This window comes from Stegodyphus dumicola, chromosome 6, assembly GCF_044657685.1.
Source record: "Stegodyphus dumicola isolate Sdum_Otavi_A_Nest chromosome 6, ASM4465768v1".
NCBI lineage: Eukaryota > Metazoa > Arthropoda > Arachnida > Araneae > Eresidae > Stegodyphus > Stegodyphus dumicola.
Window position 1 is genome coordinate 23,908,861 of NC_140773.1, and position 21,806 is coordinate 23,930,666.

At 31.3% G+C, this 21,806-nt stretch overlaps 1 protein-coding gene across 2 annotated transcripts in view; it reads left to right on the forward strand.

Moving 5' to 3' along the window:
* Mfe2 (peroxisomal Multifunctional enzyme type 2) overlaps window positions 1-21,806 on the forward strand; it is a 140,757-nt gene that overhangs the window by 60,844 nt on the left and 58,107 nt on the right. For both annotated transcript variants that reach the window (XM_085818182.1, XM_085818183.1), the window contains exons 22-23: window positions 6,299-6,406; window positions 8,979-9,123. In XM_085818182.1, the coding sequence (XP_085674308.1) occupies window positions 6,299-6,406; window positions 8,979-9,123 (253 nt within the window). The remainder of the gene's footprint in view (window positions 1-6,298; window positions 6,407-8,978; window positions 9,124-21,806) is intronic.

Sequence of the window (21,806 nt, forward strand, 5' to 3'; positions counted from 1 at the left end):
AAGGCAAATTTGGATTGGAATTAGGATCGTTAACTAGAACAGAAAGATTTTTATGAATGTGAAATGCCTCTAGAAAATCCAGTTCTCCAATGGAAGATGTTTTTTGAATAATTTTGGCAGCAGAAAAATTGAAAGTGTGATTTTCGGACCAACAATGCTGAGCAACAGAAGACTTCTGTATTTCCTTTTTTCTAACATATGCCTCATGTTCTTTGACGCGAAATTTTAAGGCTCTCTTAGTTTGGCCAATGTAAATTAAACCACACTGGCAAGGAATCCTATAAATACCCCAGGAATTCATATCCGGAATGGGGTCCTTGAGTATAGAAGTTGGAATTTTATTGATGGGAGAGTAAACAACCCGAAAGTTAAATTTCTGCAAAATATGTGCAACTTTATAGCTAATTGATGGAAAGAAGGGAATGACAACAGAATTTTTATAATCTCCTAAAATAAGAGTGTGGCTTTTAGTGTGTTGAGATGAGAATTTTTTAACTGCTTGATTAATAATGTTGGGTGAAAAGCCCCTGTCAATAGCTATTGCTTTTAAATAATTTAGTTCTTCATCAAGGGCTAGTTTGGAGGAGCAAACTTGAAGAGCATGGAAAACATAGGAATAAAATGAAGCTAACTTTTGTTTAGTCGGATGACATGATTTAAAGTGTGGTGGAAGGCAAACCGATGAAGGTTTACGGTAAACTGTAGTACTGAAGTTGGATATGTTACGTGTGACCAGAATGTCGAGAAACGGAAGAGAATTGCAAGTCTCAAGTTCAAAAGTGAACTGAATAGCAGGATCAATAGAATTCATTGTTGAAAGAACTTTATTCAAATCATCTTTATTACCTTCAAACAGGGTAAAAGTATCGTCTACGTAGCGGAACCATGCCGGGAATTTTAAAGTTTCAAACAATTTTGATTCATAATAATGCATGTAGATATCAGCCAGGATGGGACTGAGGGAGCTTCCCATGGCTAATCCCTCAGTTTGCTTGTAATATTTATTTTGGAAAACAAAATGTGTTTGTTTCAAACAGAGTTGAGTGAGAGAAATTAGCTCATCAATTTCGATGCAAGAGAAATGAAATTCGCGAAGTCTGGTTTCTAGACATCTTAATGCACCCTTCACTGGGACATTGGTGAATAATGATTTTACATCAAAAGAAACCATGAGTAAATTACGAGGAGAAATGTTTTTAACCTTTTTTACAAACTCTATTGAATTTTTTATGGTGTAAATGTTATTGTCTAATAGAGTGGAAAATCTAGAAACTAAATATTTAGCTAATGGATACGAGGCAGTACCTAAATTTGATACAATAGGGCGGAAAGGAATACCACTTTTATGAATTTTGGGAAGAGCATATAATCTGGCACAATTCGCAACAGATGGGATAAGTGAATGTTTTAAGTTGCTTGAAATGATTTGCGAAGATTTGATCGCAGTTTTTATTTTGGATAAGTCCGAAGGTGAAGGATCTTTAGGGATAGGATTATATGGTCCTTCGTTTAAGAGTTTAGTGACACCATCGATGTAAGTGTTCTTATCCATGACGACTATCTGGCCACCTTTGTCGGCCTTTGAAATGACAATATCCGGGTTAGAATGAATCTCGCGCATTGTAGCTCTTTCTCTCGCAGTTAGATTTGGTTTCAAAGGTTTATTATTGAATTTCACATTATGAGCGATAAGATGCCTAATCATTTCTTTCTGTGAATCTGAAACTTTACTGAACTTGAAAGCTTTTTCGATAGGAGCCAAAATCTTTGGAATCGAGGGTTTACAGGTTTGTGAGAAGTTAAAATTATATTTTAGAATTCTCTCTTGTTCTTCTGAAAGACTAACATTAGAAATATTAACTATTGGCTTGATGTTTACAATGGGAAGATTTTTTGAACTACTTGAACTGGAAGACTGTAAAAGAAGTTTTTCGAATTTAACTGCAAGGGTGTTTTTATGACGGTTAACTGCATTCTCCGTTACATCGATGGTGTCACTAAACTCTTAAACGAAGGACCATATAATCCTATCCCTAAAGATCCTTCACCTTCGGACTTATCCAAAATAAAAACTGCGATCAAATCTTCGCAAATCATTTCAAGCAACTTAAAACATTCACTTATCCCATCTGTTGCGAATTGTGCCAGATTATATGCTCTTCCCAAAATTCATAAAAGTGGTATTCCTTTCTGCCCTATTGTATCAAATTTAGGTACTGCCTCGTATCCATTAGCTAAATATTTAGTTTCTAGATTTTCCACTCTATTAGACAATAACATTTACACCATAAAAAATTCAATAGAGTTTGTAAAAAAGGTTAAAAACATTTCTCCTCGTAATTTACTCATGGTTTCTTTTGATGTAAAATCATTATTCACCAATGTCCCAGTGAAGGGTGCATTAAGATGTCTAGAAACCAGACTTCGCGAATTTCATTTCTCTTGCATCGAAATTGATGAGCTAATTTCTCTCACTCAACTCTGTTTGAAACAAACACATTTTGTTTTCCAAAATAAATATTACAAGCAAACTGAGGGATTAGCCATGGGAAGCTCCCTCAGTCCCATCCTGGCTGATATCTACATGCATTATTATGAATCAAAATTGTTTGAAACTTTAAAATTCCCGGCATGGTTCCGCTACGTAGACGATACTTTTACCCTGTTTGAAGGTAATAAAGATGATTTGAATAAAGTTCTTTCAACAATGAATTCTATTGATCCTGCTATTCAGTTCACTTTTGAACTTGAGACTTGCAATTCTCTTCCGTTTCTCGACATTCTGGTCACACGTAACATATCCAACTTCAGTACTACAGTTTACCGTAAACCTTCATCGGTTTGCCTTCCACCACACTTTAAATCATGTCATCCGACTAAACAAAAGTTAGCTTCATTTTATTCCTATGTTTTCCATGCTCTTCAAGTTTGCTCCTCCAAACTAGCCCTTGATGAAGAACTAAATTATTTAAAAGCAATAGCTATTGACAGGGGCTTTTCACCCAACATTATTAATCAAGCAGTTAAAAAATTCTCATCTCAACACACTAAAAGCCACACTCTTATTTTAGGAGATTATAAAAATTCTGTTGTCATTCCCTTCTTTCCATCAATTAGCTATAAAGTTGCACATATTTTGCAGAAATTTAACTTTCGGGTTGTTTACTCTCCCATCAATAAAATTCCAACTTCTATACTCAAGGACCCCATTCCGGATATGAATTCCTGGGGTATTTATAGGATTCCTTGCCAGTGTGGTTTAATTTACATTGGCCAAACTAAGAGAGCCTTAAAATTTCGCGTCAAAGAACATGAGGCATATGTTAGGAAAAAGGAAATACAGAAGTCTTCTGTTGCTCAGCATTGTTGGTCCGAAAATCACACTTTCAATTTTTCTGCTGCCAAAATTATTCAAAAAACATCTTCCATTGGAGAACTGGATTTTCTAGAGGTATTTCACATTCATAAAAATCTTTCTGTTCTAGTTAACGATCCTAATTCCAATCCAAATTTGCCTTCGGCTTTTAGAGAAATTATGTTTTAGTTCTGGTTTCGCCAACAGATGGCGCCACTTGCTTATTCTTGTCCAGGCTTTCTTATCTTATCTAAACATTATTTCCTATCTTGTTCATTTGCGGTTTTGCAGCTGAAGATGATGGTTCGGTAAAACCATCGAAACTAGTCCTGTGAAACTTTTTTAAATATAATGCTGATTTTTGTTGTTTGACTTCTGAATTAGTATTTATTCGGCGTGTTATTGTGTCTTAATTATGAGGGGATATAAAAAGTTTATGATTCAGAATCTAAATCATTAGAAGCAAATTCTCAGAAGTTTTTGTTCTTGTTATGATTTTAAATTTAATTAAAATCATAATCATGTCATTTAAAATCATAAAGAAAATACAAAGTAATCATTAAAATCTGAAAAAATTTGAATTAAAAAAAATGAAATGTACCAAGACAATACATATTTGTGCTGACATATTATTTTCAAAAGTCTATGTAAAATCATTGACACTTCTATTTTATACTGGCCAAGTCCAGCAAGAAATGGAAACTGGCATGTTTCAGCCTTGGTAAGAAACAGATGGTTTTTGATATACTTAAGCAAATCATTCAATGTTTATAATACATAATTTGATATACACATACAGAAACAGCATAACCAATAAGTCATTCATTGTCTGCAGTGCACAGTTTATTTGATACAGAAGCAATTTAATACAAATTTGTACTTATTTTTTTATACAATTTTGTAAGCAATACATTTTAAATAAGCAGCACACAAAAACAAGCTTAAAAATCATTTTAAGTAGATACTTATACATGTTCACAGTTTAGCAATTTCTGCTAATAATGCATCAAAGATGTTATCATGATTTGATACCAGAACATAAACTTTATTGGATAAGATTCCAACTGGGTGGGAGGAATAATGCAATGAAACAAAATGTAAAACAATGCTGTGATCACATGTATGGTGATTCATGTTATTTTCTGTTATGCAATGAAAGAATGGTTAAAACAATTTTCCATGGACTGAAAATCTGTAGAAGATAATTCTTGTGAACTCAACCATTGGCAGCATTGACATATTAAAAAAAATACTGCTTGTGTCAAGGCATTGTTAAGTTATGGTATTAAAAGTGAAGATGATAGCAGCAAGATTGGATCTTTCTAAAACAATTGTTTTGTGCATTCTCTATGAAATCTTGTATATGAACAAAGTTTCTGCAAGTTTCTTTGGGCAATTAAAAAATACTACTGGGAGAAATCTTTGCAACTTTATAGTGCACATCAGAGCAATCTTTTACAGCTGATCATAGCTGTTGATGAACCAGTGATTGTACACAATAATCATTTGTTAAAAACAGAGTCAGTGGAATGGGGAAAATCAAGTGAAGCACACCCAAAAAAGCTGAGGTGCAATAATCAACGGAAAGGACAACCACCATTCTTAGGATTATCAAGAGATCCTCCTGACAGACTTTAAAGAAATGCAACTATAAATGGGGAATATTATGCAACATTATTGCATAGATTCCACAATGACTTTAAAGAGAAAAGACATGGAGTGCTGAGCCACAGAGCTTGTCAGTGTGATAATGCTTCTGTGTATTCAGGTGTTATTGCTAAAGATGTGAAATTAAGGAGCTTGATCCATTCCCCTTCTAGCTCTAATTTAGTTGCAGATGATTGTTATCTGCTCTCCAAATTAAATCTCAACTTCATGGAAAGAGATTTTATGATGATAGTGGCATTAGAGCTGTTACGAATTTTAAAAGCAAACCTTGAGATTACTTTTGCAGAGGCATGGAATTGCTCATTAAATGATATGAGAAGTCTCTTTAAGTACAAGGATTATGTTGAAAAATAAACTCGTAAATTTCCTAGTTCTCTCTGAAATACATCAGGCCACCAACTTTTAGATCCACTTTCATATCAACAAATTTAGCCATATATATATGATCAGATTTTTAGATGTGATAGAGACAATGTTTCTGAATTAATAAATTCCAAGTAAAATGTGCATATCTTACTTATGAGAATAATATATTAAAAATTTATATGAAAGATGTGAGGATTAGGCATGATCTTTAGTGAAAATATAAGTAATTTGTAGTTCTTTTAATTTAAAATTTCTTTGAATATTTCTAATTTATGTGAAATCTGGATCAGTATCAAAATGTAGGCATTTGATAATTGATAATTTATAGAAAGTAACTAATAGTAACTTTTCTATAGTTTTCTCATGAAATTTTATTGGTTGGTAGTTATTACTCTTACATGTAGTCAATACTTTTGTATAATTATCTAAACAGAATTTATATTTATTTTGTTCTAAATTATCATTATAATCATCATAGTCATCATTATCTAAGTTATCATTATTATTATAATTAGGATGTGTGTTTATTTTATGCATATAAAATGATTTGAAGTATTTGCTAAAATTATTGTGGAACTATAATTATTTGATGAAATTTATGCTATGGGGACATGTGGCTTAGATCAACTAATTCTCATAAATGAAATATAATATATATTTTAATATTTTTAAATATACTTAATCAAAAAAAATTTGTTCTGAGACAAAAAAATTGCGTGTGCATTATATCATTATTCCTTTATTCTTATTATGTTTAGCATAAAAACCAGTTATCATAAATCAAAGAGTAAATATACTTGTCATACATTCTTCTTACTTTATTCAAAGAAATTATTCTAAAACTTTAAAATTTAAAATTATTATGCATTTTGACTTTTTTTACATTCACAAGCATTTATCTGTTTACAGGCTTTCATGTCTGGCAAGTTGAAGATAAAAGGCAATATAATGCTTACACAGAAATTGAAACCTCTTTTATCAGCTAGACGAAAAACTCCATTATCTGAAGGCCCACAAGTAAGTCAAGTTTTTATATTTTTAAATGTTTAATATATTTTCTTAGGCCTTTTTTTTTTTTTTTTTTTTGGGTGGGGTAAATTTGTTATGAGCAAAATTTTCTTTTATCTTATACTTCCGTCTTGTGAAGTGAAATAAGAAATCTGTAATAATTTCATGAAAAATAAGAAATCTATAATAGTTAAAAGAATTTGTGAAATTTTAAAAGCAATTTGAATTATATGATTGAGCTTTAAAAATGCAGATAAAAAAAGATAATTGTTCTAAATTAAAGCATGAAATATATTTTAAGTATTTTATTAAAACAAGAATAAAATGCAATAACAGAGTGTATGGAAATGTACTTTAGAAATTCTTTATCTATAGAAATTCTTAACCTAAGACAGATTAATATACTGGACAGCTGAAACTGATATTTATCCGAATTAAGCAGCCTGCATATATATCCAACAGAAAGTGTAGCAGACATTTCTTCATTATCCACAAATGAGAGGAACTCTCCATTACTCGGAACTGCAGATTCAGTATCTCTCATATGTGTATTAGGCAGAGACTTGCAGCTAAGGTTTTATAATCTAGTTATATCAGAAATATTATATTTCATTACAGATAATTTTAAAAAAATAAAAACTTTCGCTCTATGATTGGCTATTAAAAAACAAGAAATGCTCTGCATAATGATTTCTATAGCATAATTCTAATAATAAGTTATAATTCAGTTAATAAGGTTGTGTCAAAGCATGAATTTAAGCTGCAACAGGCATTGTTGGTGGTATTGCTGTTTGTTTTGGACTTTGCCGACCATGTGACATAATCTATAATCAGTACTGTGAAGCATTTGCTTCTGGTCTATACACATTGGTGTTAGTTGAGATGTCCAATAGATGGCACCTGTGAAGATTGTTGTCGTTAGCTACTGTGCTTTGTGGTCAGTTTTAGAGAATAGGGCCTCGAGTTCTATGGCTTTACACTTAAAGTCAATATGCCCAGTAACTTCCAAAGATCACCAGAGTGGTTGCTGTATTGTTACTTGTTTTGAACCTTGTCAGTCTCATGGTGCTATCTTTAATTGTTTTTGTGAGCTAGTATAAAGTATAAAAATTTATATAAAAGAAAATATATATATGCATATTCAACACAATTCAACTAAGCTGCAAAGGATGTTAGGGTCAAATGGTGGAAGGGAAATCTCAAAAGATTTAACTCTGAGGCTCCAAAAGTTGCCCTTGGTATCGTAACAAATGATAAAATGGGGATTTATTTCTATAAATCTGAAATAAATGACAATGTACTGTTAATTCAAAATCTACAGAAGAAGTTTGTACACAGAACGTTTCAAAGAAAATGACTGCAATATTTTTTGATGAATCTGGTCATGGTTGCTTTGAAAATCATAAAGCAATAAATAGTGACTGCTGTGCGATGGTGATTGTATGTGTGTTAGATACATTTACCGAACTTAGAGGAATAAAGCGTGAAAGGGTAAAGCTCATACACTGCATTTTAAACCATCAGTTATTTTAAGCATAAAAAATCTGAATTAGTGAATCATTAGCTTTATTTATATGATTACCAGAGGTATTAAACCAACAAGAATCAAAATTGCAAATGACAAAAGAAAAGCCTGTGCAAGCATAGGCTTTTGTTTATCTTCAGTTGAAGAAAGTTCTGTATTTAAACCTTTGAAACTAATCCTGCAAATTTATGAATATTATGCTGATTCCTGTTGCCTTAGCACCTACAATAATCATTTGGTGCATTATTTTAACTTGGATTTATTTACATGATTTAGCACTCTATTTTTTTTTTCTTGTTCCCAACTATTAAACATAAACTACATGAAAATTAGATTTAAGGTTACATATTTTCTGGTATACAAATTTTTAGATTGCATAATTGCTTTGAAAATTAGTTTGTTTAAATGAGAGTGCATTAATGCTGAAGGGAGTATTTTAAAAACAATAAAGATTTATTAAATGAGATTGCTTTGTGTATATTATTTTCTAAAAACTTTAGAGGCTTCACATTTGAAATAAATGTTCTACATTTGTAAAGGGAAATAGTGAATGGTATATTAAACATGAAATTTAGTTTTTCATTTTAAATAAAATCACATGTCCAAGCTCAGCTATTAGTCAAGATTGTTTGTTCTGAATGTGCAGCAGTGTTTATATTTACAGTGTGGATGATTACACACTAGATGATCATAAGATCTTAAGACTGGTGAGATATGATTTGTTATATTATTGGACTTGGCTGTGGAGAAAGGGACTACTAATAACAGAAAATGTCTTCTGGAGGGAATAGGAGTAGCACTGTATAACAATGATAAAAGTATTCACTAATAGCCCACAGAAAAAAAAGGGGGGGAATAAATTGAGTCTTCATGGTATTGTTGTGGATTGTTCTTCAGTCAGTAGAACTGGCTTCCCAAAGGCATTATCTCACTTATACTGTCATCATACAGTGCAATCAAATGTATAGCCCTATCTCTAACATACCCTGTATATATTTACGCATGTTCATTTTTTATATTTTGTCTGAAAAGTAGTAACTTTTAATTTGTTTTTAGGTTGAGTCAACACCTGTTATGAAGTGTGATGGTATCTTTGTAAAACTAGGCGAAAAATTGAAAAAGAACCCTGATTTGGCCAGCTCAATACAAACTGTATATCAGTGGAATATTCTGAAAAATGGGAAGCATATTTCCACATGGAGTGAGTTAGAAATTTTTGAAAATTTTGGTTATGTATTATATATACGAGTATGTATTATATATGTGTTATATATGCAAATGCCAGCGGTTCTTTGCATTGTTATAACTTGGAGAGGCTATAGTGCATAGTTAGAAGGATGACACTTGAAGAAAGATATAGCCGTAATTTCCACATATAATTTTATTTCATGGTAACTAATTCTTGGGACAGATATTTTTGTCATTAACCCCTTAACTGCCATGGGCGTATATATACGCCTTGCTCAGCCGATGCGTTAACTGCCCCAGGCGTATATATACATCCTTCCAAACTGCTATAATTTGCTTTGCGCTGCTACACCTAAAATTATTCGCAAAGTTAACGCATCGGCTGCGCATCTGGGGCAGTTAACGCATCGGCTGAGCAAGGCGTATATATACGCCCGCAGCAGTTAAGGGGTTAAACATCATCATTATGGGTGCACTATGCACCCTCACAATTTTATTCTTACACTTTCAAAACAATAGACAATAGCTAGCAGAGGCTAAGTGACACGTCTAAGCGGCAGCGAGTGAAGTAGAATAGATTAGGTTAGGTTATTTAATTACGGCAAAGCCTCGAAGGCTATCTGCCTAAGGGGAGGGATGCCTTCGTGGAGGACTTTCTAACGGAAACTGGATCGTATACACATGAAGTAGAATAGAGGGTTATGCAACAGCAAAAGTGCTAGATATGTAGTAAATTACTTCTTTAATCTGATTGGCTGAGAGCTGTAACACTGTAACTTGATAAGGGATATGAAATGTATTCATTTTCAGAGGATGGACTTTAGATTCATATCTTAGCATTTCTAAGACAGGAAGGGGATGTAGTCAAATTAAAATGAGTAATTAAAAGTTTGATATTTTTTATCTTACATATTCCGTTATCTTCAAAGAGGAAAAGGCTTAGCGATACGAAAGCCATTTTAGAAGAAAGCATTAGAACATTATCGAAACAAGAAAAATACAATAAAAGAAATTGTAACGTTTTGATCTAAGTTTTGATCTTTTTGACCTATAAATACAATATTGAAAATTTTAAAAGTTTGCAAAGAATTATTAGAAGAGTTCATAGTTCTTGAAAATTGTTTGCTTAAATATCGTGAGATAATTTTAACAGACCTTGTCTTGAAAGTCTTCTTGCAGAAACTATCATATTCAATATAAAACCAAAATTTTCTTTTGCACATCCATGAAATTCTATTAAAATTAAACAAATTAAAATACTCATTATAATAATCCACATTTTCTTATTGTAAAGCAATATAAAATGAACTATAGAAAACTAACAAAACATAATACCATAATAGAACAACTTTGATTAACATGGGCACATTCTGATGAAGTGAATCAGTGTAACTATTGTTGATGGATGTCGGATGCTAAAATACAGTAGCAATTAAAAGCTTTCATTTCTTTACAAGGTAAGTGGCTTTAGCACTGTGTGAAGATATCAGTTCCTATTCATGATTTATAGCCATGGAAATCTTTAAATTACATAACTGAAATAAAAAAAGTATATCAAAAGTATATATATATATGTAGCCACTCTGTTAGTCGGCTCCGTGAGCTCAGGTTTTTTTTATTGTTATATATTGGTAAATTGGGCATTTTTTGCTTTAAAAGTAATTGAATTATGTTGTTCTTATCTTCTGGTTAAGGTTTTTATGCCTTTAGTGAATCTGCATGCAATAGTTGTAGAATTATCAACAATTTAAAAGTTATTTAAGTGCTGCTAAGCCTATTTTTTTAATCATAGCAGCCATATTTGTTTACATTTGGAACTTAGCAGAATAGCGAATTAAGTCATTTTGTGCACCAAATTCAGTGTTTTTTTGTCAAGTGGGACCAAAAGTTAACTTTCAGTTTGTGCATTAAAAAATCTCTGTCCCTGCCCGCCAGCCGAATTTTTAAAAAAAATTGTTTTAACTGTATTTGGTGTTTTATTTTGTCCATATTTATCAATTTGTAATAAAGATATTTTGAGGTTTTGTGTATTTTTGCCTTGCTGCGAAGTGAGAACTGAGAGAAATATATCTAATGAAATTCGAAGAAATAAGTTTAAATGAAATGCAGCCCTTACCCCATGATTTTTTTCTTGTAACATTACTGTATAGTATTTACTTCTCATCTCTAGGTCTCATCTGTTTAAAAAAGAAGTTTCTTTCTTTCTTTCTTTCTTTTTTTTTTTTTTTTTTTTTTCAAGCAAAGAATAATGTGCCAAAACTCAAGCAAACACGTCGTAGCAGCTAACATGTGCAGTCTTCTTCTAATCATCGTTTACTATACTTTTTGGAATATTTATTTTATCTGGTAATTCTTGAACTGTATAACTTGGATTTGGAGTGATAGCTTCTTAAGGTCCTTGTTTACATATGATGGTTGTTCGGAGCAAACATCATTTTTGAGCCTAAAATTTTCATGCTTAAACTTCTGATACCATCTCTGAATGTGTCATTAGAAACAGCACACTTTCCATATATAGGACAAATTTTATGAGCCATCTGATTAGCATTTTTTTAAAAATTAAAAGCATAATATGACAAAAATAAACTTTTGATTCTCCATTCTTAGCACAACATTGAAACAAAAGTTTTGGCACTTTACATGTTAGAATTATGTAACTTGAGCAGAAAATACCATATTTAAACATTTGCTTCAATCAAAGTTACTCCATGTCAGCAGTAACAAAATAATTAGATGAAAACTTGCTTTGATTTGGAAAATACAGAACTTTTGGCATGATTTTGTATTAGTGTTTCATATTCATGAATGCAAGAATCAAAATATTGAAACTTTTGTTCATTATGCTGTATTTTTTATGCAGTGTACATCCTTGCATGTTAGAATCAATGTTTACAAAAATAAATAAGGTATATTTCATTGTATTGTTACATATGGCTTTTTTTTAAAGATGAATCCAAACATAGAAAACAGCTCTAGTATCACACATGAACAATGATAAATAATAAAAAAAGAACAAATTTCATTGTGTTGTACTTTTGCATATAATGTTATATAGTCTTGAGAAGGAAAATCAAGTGGTATATAGTAGCAGTAAATGTGTGTACAAGCTAAAAGAGGCAGTGTTTACATTTCAGTGATTTTCAGCTCTTGTGTTGCAACTGTAATGCTCCTTTATCAGTGTATCACAATTTAATAGAGTGCCAACTTTTTAAGTATTTTAATAGTTGTAATGTACATCTCGTTCTTTTATCAGAAAAGAGATAAATTTTAATCTGTTTTAGCATTTTAGAAAAACTGTTTTTTTGTTAATTTGAGTGGTTTTATAGCAGCTGAATTTGTTTCATTGTTTTATATGTATTGAGATTTTATCTGGTTTTATATTTAAATTTATTTTGCTGATTTCATACATCTTTTCATTACATGATTAACTGATACAGATCAATATGCAACCTTAGTTGATTTCAGAAAGTTGTTTTAGTGTACTTTTTTATCATTTGTTCTCTTCTGTATGATTTTTAGTTTTTATAATTTTGTGTTAATATTAAGCAGAATGGACCATGTATGGTACATCGTAAACTTTTATGATATGCACCAAATGAACCAATTGTTTTCAGTTTTGGATATTGATTTTACTGCATTTGGAAATATTGTTATTTATCCAGATCTTCACATATAGTGTTCCTGGCAACTTAAAGATCTTGTGGAGAATGATTTAGGATCCCCAAATAAGTTTTCGTAATAACTACATGATGATTTCTTTAAGCTTAATTTGAAGAAAAAGGCAATGAATCAATTTTGTTCAGATTAAAAAAAAAATATGCACTACTATGCATTTCCTACAGTTTGAATCTTGAATAATGATAAATGAAATTGCTTGTTTGAATGAACAGATGACTTCAAGCATGTTTTATTCATATAATAACTAATCTTTGCAATCATTGCTAGTTTTAAAACTCATCAGGGTTAATTTTATATAGTAGAAAAGCTCTGTTCCTGTAAGTAGAAGGTTTGCGATTCTTTTCTAACTGTGCAAACTATCAAAGATAAATTTAAGATTGAAATTATTGCCCTGTGGACATGATGGTTGGAAAACTCGGCTGCTATAGCCCCAGGTTTGAATCTGAGAGAAAGCAGGGATATTTGTAAGCATGTAGTGTCTGTTCAGTATGGGTGGCACTTAAAATACTGCTGTTAAACTTAGTCTTCTCAAGAGGTTAGTGGAAGAGGGAGATGGAAGATTTTCAAATCCATTCCCTGTGTTATTATGCTTTGAAATTGGGACTGAGATGGGCATATTTTCTACTTTAAGGTGCCCAACTACTAAGCCAACAACCGGCATAGCCTTTGCCTCCTGGCCATGTTAAAATCCATGGACTTTAACTGATGTTATTGTTAAATAAGTGTGATAGTTACAACAACAAAAAAAGGGGGGATTATATTTCAACATCTGTAAAATTTAAGCATAAAAGACAATACAATTTTTTCTTAAAGATGGGGTAGCAATCAGTTCTTGCATTTTAAAATCGTTTACTATATGAAAACTAAGACCTCTCTTGATGGCCATAAATTTTGGCAGCAGAAGCAGCATGTCTTGAAACTCGCTTCTTTTGTCCAAATCACTTTTCAAATCGTTGCCACCAAATTTTATCACAATGTATTATTAAAAAAGAATGAAATAGTGAAGATTCTATATGTATGTATGAGCAAACGTCCATGTATATGTATGTTATTTGCATTTTGGATAAATGAGCCACCAAATTTTTAACACACCTAATCTTCCACCTGAATATGGGCACCTTGAAGCACTATCTAGCAAGATTTCAGATGAAAGAAGACTATCCAAACTATGCTGTGTATGTGTGTAAGAAAGAAAAATTAAGAAGGAACATGTTAATTTGTGTTCATCATATCAAGAACTTATTTCTTTTAGAAATTTTTGTTAAAATTATCAAGAATAAATATGCTTTTTTTTATACTTTTTATCATATTTTTAAAAAAACAATTTAGCTGCTAGCTAATTTTTAGTCAAATTCTGTCGTAGCCATGTTAATTGTATGTACTTCAGATGCTATCATTTATTTTTTACTTTCAAAGACGGATTAGCTGTTTACTAATTTGATTAACAATGTGTAACTGATACAAAAAAGGGGAGAAGAAAGGAAATTAAAAATAATGAGGAAAAAGTTTTCATAAAATAAGTTTTTAATAAAACTCATAAAATAAATGGATAATAGTGAACTGAATGGAGAAATATAAACTATTCAATATAATGAGAGAGCTGAATTGTATCTGCCAAAAACATCACAGACATGAATGTTGCAGCAAAAACAATGTGATATTTTTTATGCTGATCTTTTTGAACCACTTTGTTTTTGGTGATGATGTTTTTACCACGATGTTCTAGAACTGTGATGTTTTCTGCTTGCTTTCTTTTCTCCCCCTATATTTTCACAGCGGAAGACATTTTGATTTCTTCTGTTGTTTTTTCGATAACATTTTTGTCCGTGATGCTTTGCCATAATGTTTTTTCCTACAATCAAGCTGAATGCCATCTTTAATTTACTGAAATGTTGCATCTTAAGATCTTGTATCATAAAATTGTGAGAGACATTTGCAACTAAATTTTAAAAATGGGTTAAATTTTAAATTTGTATTCATTTGAAACCAAAAGATTTAATACTATTTCAGTGGGAATTTGATGTACAATGGATCTGTTTCCATGCAAGAATTAAAATAAAAATATCTGTTAATTAAAGTTGACAGTTTTTGATAATGTTTCTGCTGAAGCTTACTGAAAGGCATCTGTTTTACGAACTATGGAGGATTTCTTAGCAAATATTATTTTCTATTCATTTTGATTGTTACCTATGTAGGAAAGCACCAAATACAATGCATATAGAGGTGAAAGTGTGCTGGAGCACATTGGAGCCCTAAATAAAAGGGCTCCGGCATTTCTTTTATGTAAGTTAACCACAGTTTTTGCAAACAAATTTTATTTTAGTTAAAAAAAATGAAAATCTGAAAGGTTTCAGGTTTTAAATTACGTCCAAAGGGGCACTTTTTTTTAACATTTTGTGTGTTACATTTATTATTACACAAGTTAATAAATTTGTTGTTCATTTTATTCCATTTTCTAAAAAGTGTCTGGCAAATTCATTTGCTTTAGCATGAAGCATTTCTCCAGGTATTGGCAGATTAAGGCTTTTTTGAATGGCAAACCATTTCAGAAACTCTTCTTCACCATCTCTATGCTTTATCTTTTTTAAGATTTTCGTTGTATTCAATTTATTCTACAATCAGAGAATATAGAGTTTTGATTTTTTTATATGTATGTTTTTTTATATGATTTGGATAAATTGTATTTCTGGCAGATATTGATTTGAGTACATCCATTTTGTATTTTTCGATAATGTTCATCATATCATTAATGCAGAAGCTTTACATTTACAGTTCGTCATAAGGATGCATTTTTGACATAGAAACAGTGCAGAAAGTTTGGTCAAAAAGAATATGTGTGAATTTTGATATTATGGAAAATTTGATAAAGAAGATAATTTCGTCACCTACTTGTCTTTCTCAAGATATGTATGGTGGTGACTTAGAAATTTAATCAAAATAAAGAATATCTTAACGTCTTGTAAAAGTGCTAAAGAATGTCAGACCCCCAATTTGGGGGTAGAACTTTTAGAGCATTTATTCTCAAATAGAATTTTCATTGTTTAAAAAAAAAAAAAAATTAACTGAAAAACCATGAATACCTAAGATTCACTACTTCCTCTTTACTTGAATAGCAAAAAATGCTATCAAAACATCATTCTTGAATAGAACTGTGTCTGACAGCTCAAACAAAAATTTTAATGGAATCAGTAAGAGAGCCCATTCACGTTTTTTGATTCAATGATCATATACACCATATGGTGTCCTACGATAAGCTTATTGTATCATCATTCTTCTGCACATATCTTGCATAGCCTTATGTTTAGAAGACAGAGAAAAGTGGGTTGAAGATAAAAGAAAAATAGCATAAAGGTGTTTTCTTTTACATTTCTGGAATGATGAATGAGGATTCTAATTTCCTAAACATGGATAATTTTAATGGTTAGTATTTTTTTTAGTTAAAACTCCCAGAAATTTTGAGGAAAATATGAAAAGTACAAAAAAGTTCCATTTGAAGAAATTCATTTAGTTCATTACATCCAACTTTTACATTTTGGGAAGTTTGTTATCAAGTGTTTAGGAAACTGAATGGGACCGTTTGTTCATTATATACAGGAGTTTGTTATAAGATGGGTTTGTTATAGTAGGTTTCAGCTGTACTGCATTTAATGGCCAATAATCGAGTGTTGGACAAAAAAACCATCATTTGGTTGTTTTATCCATCTTGTCACAGTTTCATGAAAAATCGGACATTTAAAAGATCACTAATAATTTAAGTGTGTATTCGAATTGGAAAAACATAAAAATATGACTCGATGGATAAGATAGTCAAACAATATTTCTGGTACTTATCTCCTCCCTTTCTGTAAATAATGTACACTGTAGAGCGACGCTTGCTAAATTTTCATTTATGACCCCTTTCTATTAATGAGTTTTTTTTTCCCACACCACTAGAGATTCCATACCACTGGAATAAAATATAAAAATAAATACTTTCCCTTAAGAATAGTTTTATAATTTGTTTCAACTGTAAAAATATTAAAGAAAACTGAGACGTATGTTTTTTTTTTGGTTGCATAACAAATTAAATCTTGGTGTTATATTTGACACTGTTGGACGTAAAGTATCTTCAGTCTTTTTCGATATTTGGATTTAATAAGTATTAAAGCTGAAAATGGCGTTTCATATAAGATTGGGATTTCACAAAGAACAATTAGTGTTGTAGACATTGTAAGAAATTCAGTTCCAGCTCCAATCCAGAAATCAATCAAGGATTTTTGTTGGAACTGAAATTTTGAGTCACTCGATAACTCAACAAATTTCTTTTGAGCTTTATATGGTAGAAGATCAGTCACATTTATTTCAATTATAGTCATTTCTCTAAAAGTCTCATTAATGTAATTTTTTAAATTCGTGTATCTAAATTAAATTTCCACATCCTCATCATTTCGCTTTGTGACCCCACTTGGAGTCACAACCCACAGGTTAAGAACATTGCTGTAGAGCAAGTGCCCTTAACCCACAGGTTAAGAAACATTGCTGTAGAGCAAGTGCCCTTAACCCAAAGCCTTTGGGCACACCTTTGCACCCATGTATACTTTTGCACATCCATGCAGTTCTGTGTTCCAACCTTGGAGGTAGTTAACACAGGAGAGGGATGAGCTGGGTTTTCCCATAATCTGCCTTGAAACAGTGACACACTGCTCTTGGTGACCAGAACATTCAGTAACTCGCCATTAAGATCAATAGGTTTTGACATGATCAGATGTAAACATTTTGTAATTATGTCATAAATATTAAGTATAAATGTATATATTTTCTCTTTCTACAGAATTTTAGAGTCCTAAATATATGAAAACAATACACTTTTAAACAACATTTCATTCATTCTGAACAACATTTCATTCAATGTTCATTCTGAACAACATTTCATTCAATGTTCATGAACATTTGTTCGATATTTCACTGTCATTACATTCAGGAATTAAGTGCTGTATTTTTCCCAGAACAGTTTTAATTTGAATGAAATGCATTAGAACTTAGTTTTTGCTAATTGCATTAGAACAAAATTTTAAGGTAATTCAATTTTATTCGGTTAATGATTGCAAAATCACAATCAAAGTTTATGATATTAAAATTATGCATTCTTTTCTATTTACAGAGTTCATTTCTGAAATACTCTCTGATGATTTTCAGGTTCTGAGGCATTTTTTAAATCAAAAAACATAATGACTCTATAATTCTCTGTTCAGTTCATTTCAAATTAAAGCACATTTTTTTTAATAGTGAAATATGTTAAATTTTGCTACAGATTTTCCGATTTCTAGGTACTTAATTTTCTATGAGCATTTCTGAAAGAAATTAAAAAGAGGGTTTGTTAATATTATTTAAAACTTGTAACTGAGTTATCCTCCCCCCCCCTTGATTTCAACAACACACTTATTCTAATTAATAAAAATTCTAATTTACTACTTCCTACTTGCATCTCAGAGACTGTGCTTCACAACACCTTTTAATAGATTGTTTCCCAGTACGAACAATTCTTGCTTAAATAGTTTTATAAATATATTTGTCAACAGAATTTCAATTTGTATTTACCATAAATCCTTAGGTCATTAGCTATTTAGATAATATTTGCAATCATCATAAATTAATTTTTATTTAATAACTAAATTTTTTTCAAGTAACATTCACAAGAGTTTCTGAATGAATAAATCTTTTATTTCTAAACACGTTTATAAATAATTTAATAAATATACATATTTTGCAATGCATGCTTTTTACAAGGGTATGCACTTATATTTAATACTTTTTAATTTTTGGCATGTACAAATCTTTAATTTCTTTGCATTAATTACGTGTTTTGACTAAAGTAGTTTACAATAATTTATTATACTATGCCAAAATGTTTTACATAAGAAATATGTATAAATTGAATGAAAATTACATGCATTATTTTTAATATGAAGTCAAAGTTAGTTTTCCTTTAGAATTCCTCCACAAAAGCACGAATAGCCCTGACATGATAGCCCTTACTTGCTTTACCCTATTTAAAAACCTTAACCTGACCTATTAAGTTAAGCCAAAAGGTAACAGTATGCAAACTGTATTGATATACTGATTAATAACTTTGATATGATTTTTTTATGCCTTGAAACTGCTTTAAAATTAGCAGACCACTACTCAATCTCTTCTCCTTTTATTAGGAATTAGATTAAGAAATCAAAATTGGTTTCGTTTTATTCCACAATATATTTATTTAATTAGAAAAAAATTTTCATTCATTATCCCTTGAGAAGTCAGTCTGGAACTTGAAAATATGAATAATCAATAATGTGTTATAATTATAATATGATTAGTATATACACTGTATAAATTTTTTTCTAAAATAGTAAGAAATCATCTTAAAATTTGATTCATTATTTTAAAATGCAGTAGGTTTCTGTATACAATTTTTGCATCTTTCTGAGATGGTTTAATCTACTTCTACTAAATTATTAATTAAAATTATATATATATATATGCAAGGCGTGTCTATTAAATTTCAAGAGTGCACGTGTAGTTAATGAATGAAAATGTGTAGGAATACGTCATCATTCGGATGTCATAGCATAACCAATGAGGCGCGAAGGTGGAACAAATGCGCAGTGATTGTGCCAACATCTCCAGTTTGAAGAAGGTAAACGCAGGTGGTTTGTTAGAGTGCATGTCATAGTTTGTGATGGAGCAAAGAGAGTGAATATCAAGGTTTGTTTCAAAATTGGGAAAACGGAAATTACTAATTACTGAAAATTGCATATGGAGATGCTGCTATGCACACTTTTGCGATGGCAGGGAAGATAACCAGCGCAGTGGGTGATCCATCACAAAACAAACAGGAAATGAAGTCCGCACTTTGGTGATTGCAGATCGCCGAAAGACCCTTAAGATGCTTTGTGGATGAGTTAAATATTGGCAAGAACACTGTGCCCAAGATTTTGAGGGAGAATTTGGGAAAGAGAAAGATTTGTTAGTAGATTGTGCCTTTTTTGTTGACATATGATCAGAAGCAATGCAGAATGGGAGCTTGCTAGGGCTTAATCGACGCAGCTGACCGATATCCGTTGTTTCTGCTATTGATCGTGACAGGCGATGAATCTTGGTGTTACCAGTACAATCCCAAAACAAAAAGACAAAGTGCCGAATGGAGATCACCATCTTCTCCAAGACAGAAAAGAAATCCGTTTCCAGAAGTCGAAAGTGAAAGTCCTGTTGATCACTTTTCTTTGATGCACATGGATTGATCCATCATGAGTTTGTGCCACCTAATCAAACTGTCAACAAAGAGTGCTACGAAGCTGTTTTGCATTGGTCAGTTAAACGAATACACTGTCTGCAACCGAATATGAATAAAGGCAGCTGGCTTCTACTACACGACAATGTAAAGACCCACTGTACTCTCAATGTGAAGTGCTTTTTTACAAAACATGACATCGTAGAGGTTAATCATTCTTTGTATTCTCCTGGTTTTTACTTGTTCCCAAATCTTAAGACTGCTCTGAAAGGGCATCGGTTTCAGGACATAGAGGATATAAAGAAAAACGTAACCGCTCAACTTTGAAGCATATCTTCAGAGGACTACGAAGCGTGTTTCCAGAATTTGTACCACCATGCACAAAAGTGTGTGACTACTGAAGGTAATTATTTTGAGGACTATTAAACACATGTTTGATTTTTATTATTCATTCTGTTGTATTAGCCCCAATCCTGGAATTTAACAGGCACACCTTGTATATGTATAAACAATAAGTAAGAAATTTGCAACCAATTTTCAGAAAGACCAAAAAGAAGTAAAATTCAATGCCATTAAATTTCAGAATTCCCTATAAATATGTAAAATTAACCAAAAGCCAGAAGAATTAAAGAGGTGTAAAAATAATAAAAATAAATAAATAAATAAATAAATAAATAAATAAATAAATAAATACGTTGGAAGAGGAATACAATCAAATCTGATATAATATTACCAAGAGGAGGTACACAGTGCAAAAAAAGGGGGTCAGTTCTATATCTCTCGTTCTGGGCTTTTTCATGTCTCGAAAGCGCGATTTAAGATATATTATTTATATATATTTAAGATTTATATATAGCATTATTGTAACATTATAACATTTTTCTGAAATAACATATAATTTTTTTTCTATATTTCGATTCTACGAATCAAAGTATGCCAAACTGCCAAGTTTTGTAAAAATCACACGAGTTGTCTTTAAAAAATTAGCTCTTAAAATTTTAGCTCCTCAGTGTTAATTCAAATTTGGTATATATTTATCATATCTCTTTGTGGAGACATTAGGTATTTTTTGAAAGTAGGAGATGTGAAAAATGAGAAGTGCTCTTGCCGGGACTCGAACCGCAGACCTCTCGAATACACGTCGAACATGCTAACCCCTACACCACGAAGGCATGCTAAGAAGGTAGGAGAAATACCTTATAACTTTTTTCTAAACTTACTTGATTTCTTCTTCAGGAATTAGGTTCATTCCAAATTTAATTCGCCCAATTTTTATGATTTATTTTTTTTAATTTGTATTTAAAGTTTGTTTATAAATTTTTCGAAATTTTTTTTTGTTATAACCTATAAAATTTTATCATCATCTTTAAAGTAGATGTATTTCTAAGCATACCTGCAAAAAATTAAGAGTTTTTTATTCAAAATTTTAATTAATTGTAAATAATTAAGTAAACTCTTTCTACAGAAAAGTAAGATTAAAATTAAAATTGAAATAAAAATCAGTATTTTATTTCAATGTTCAGTTTTCTTCCTTTATATATACACTCCTCAAAAGTGAAATTGCAACACCAAGAAAGAATGCGCCTGGCGTTATGCAAATTGCAGGAGTGAGAGTTGTGTGGTGGATATGCAAATAATAAAAGTTGCGCACGCATTGGATCACGTGGTACGCATATGCGGGCTATGACAACACCTCCTTATAGAAGGAAGCCGGGACACTGAAGCGAGGGGAAGCTCTGACGTCACAGGTAGTCGTCTCTGACTCA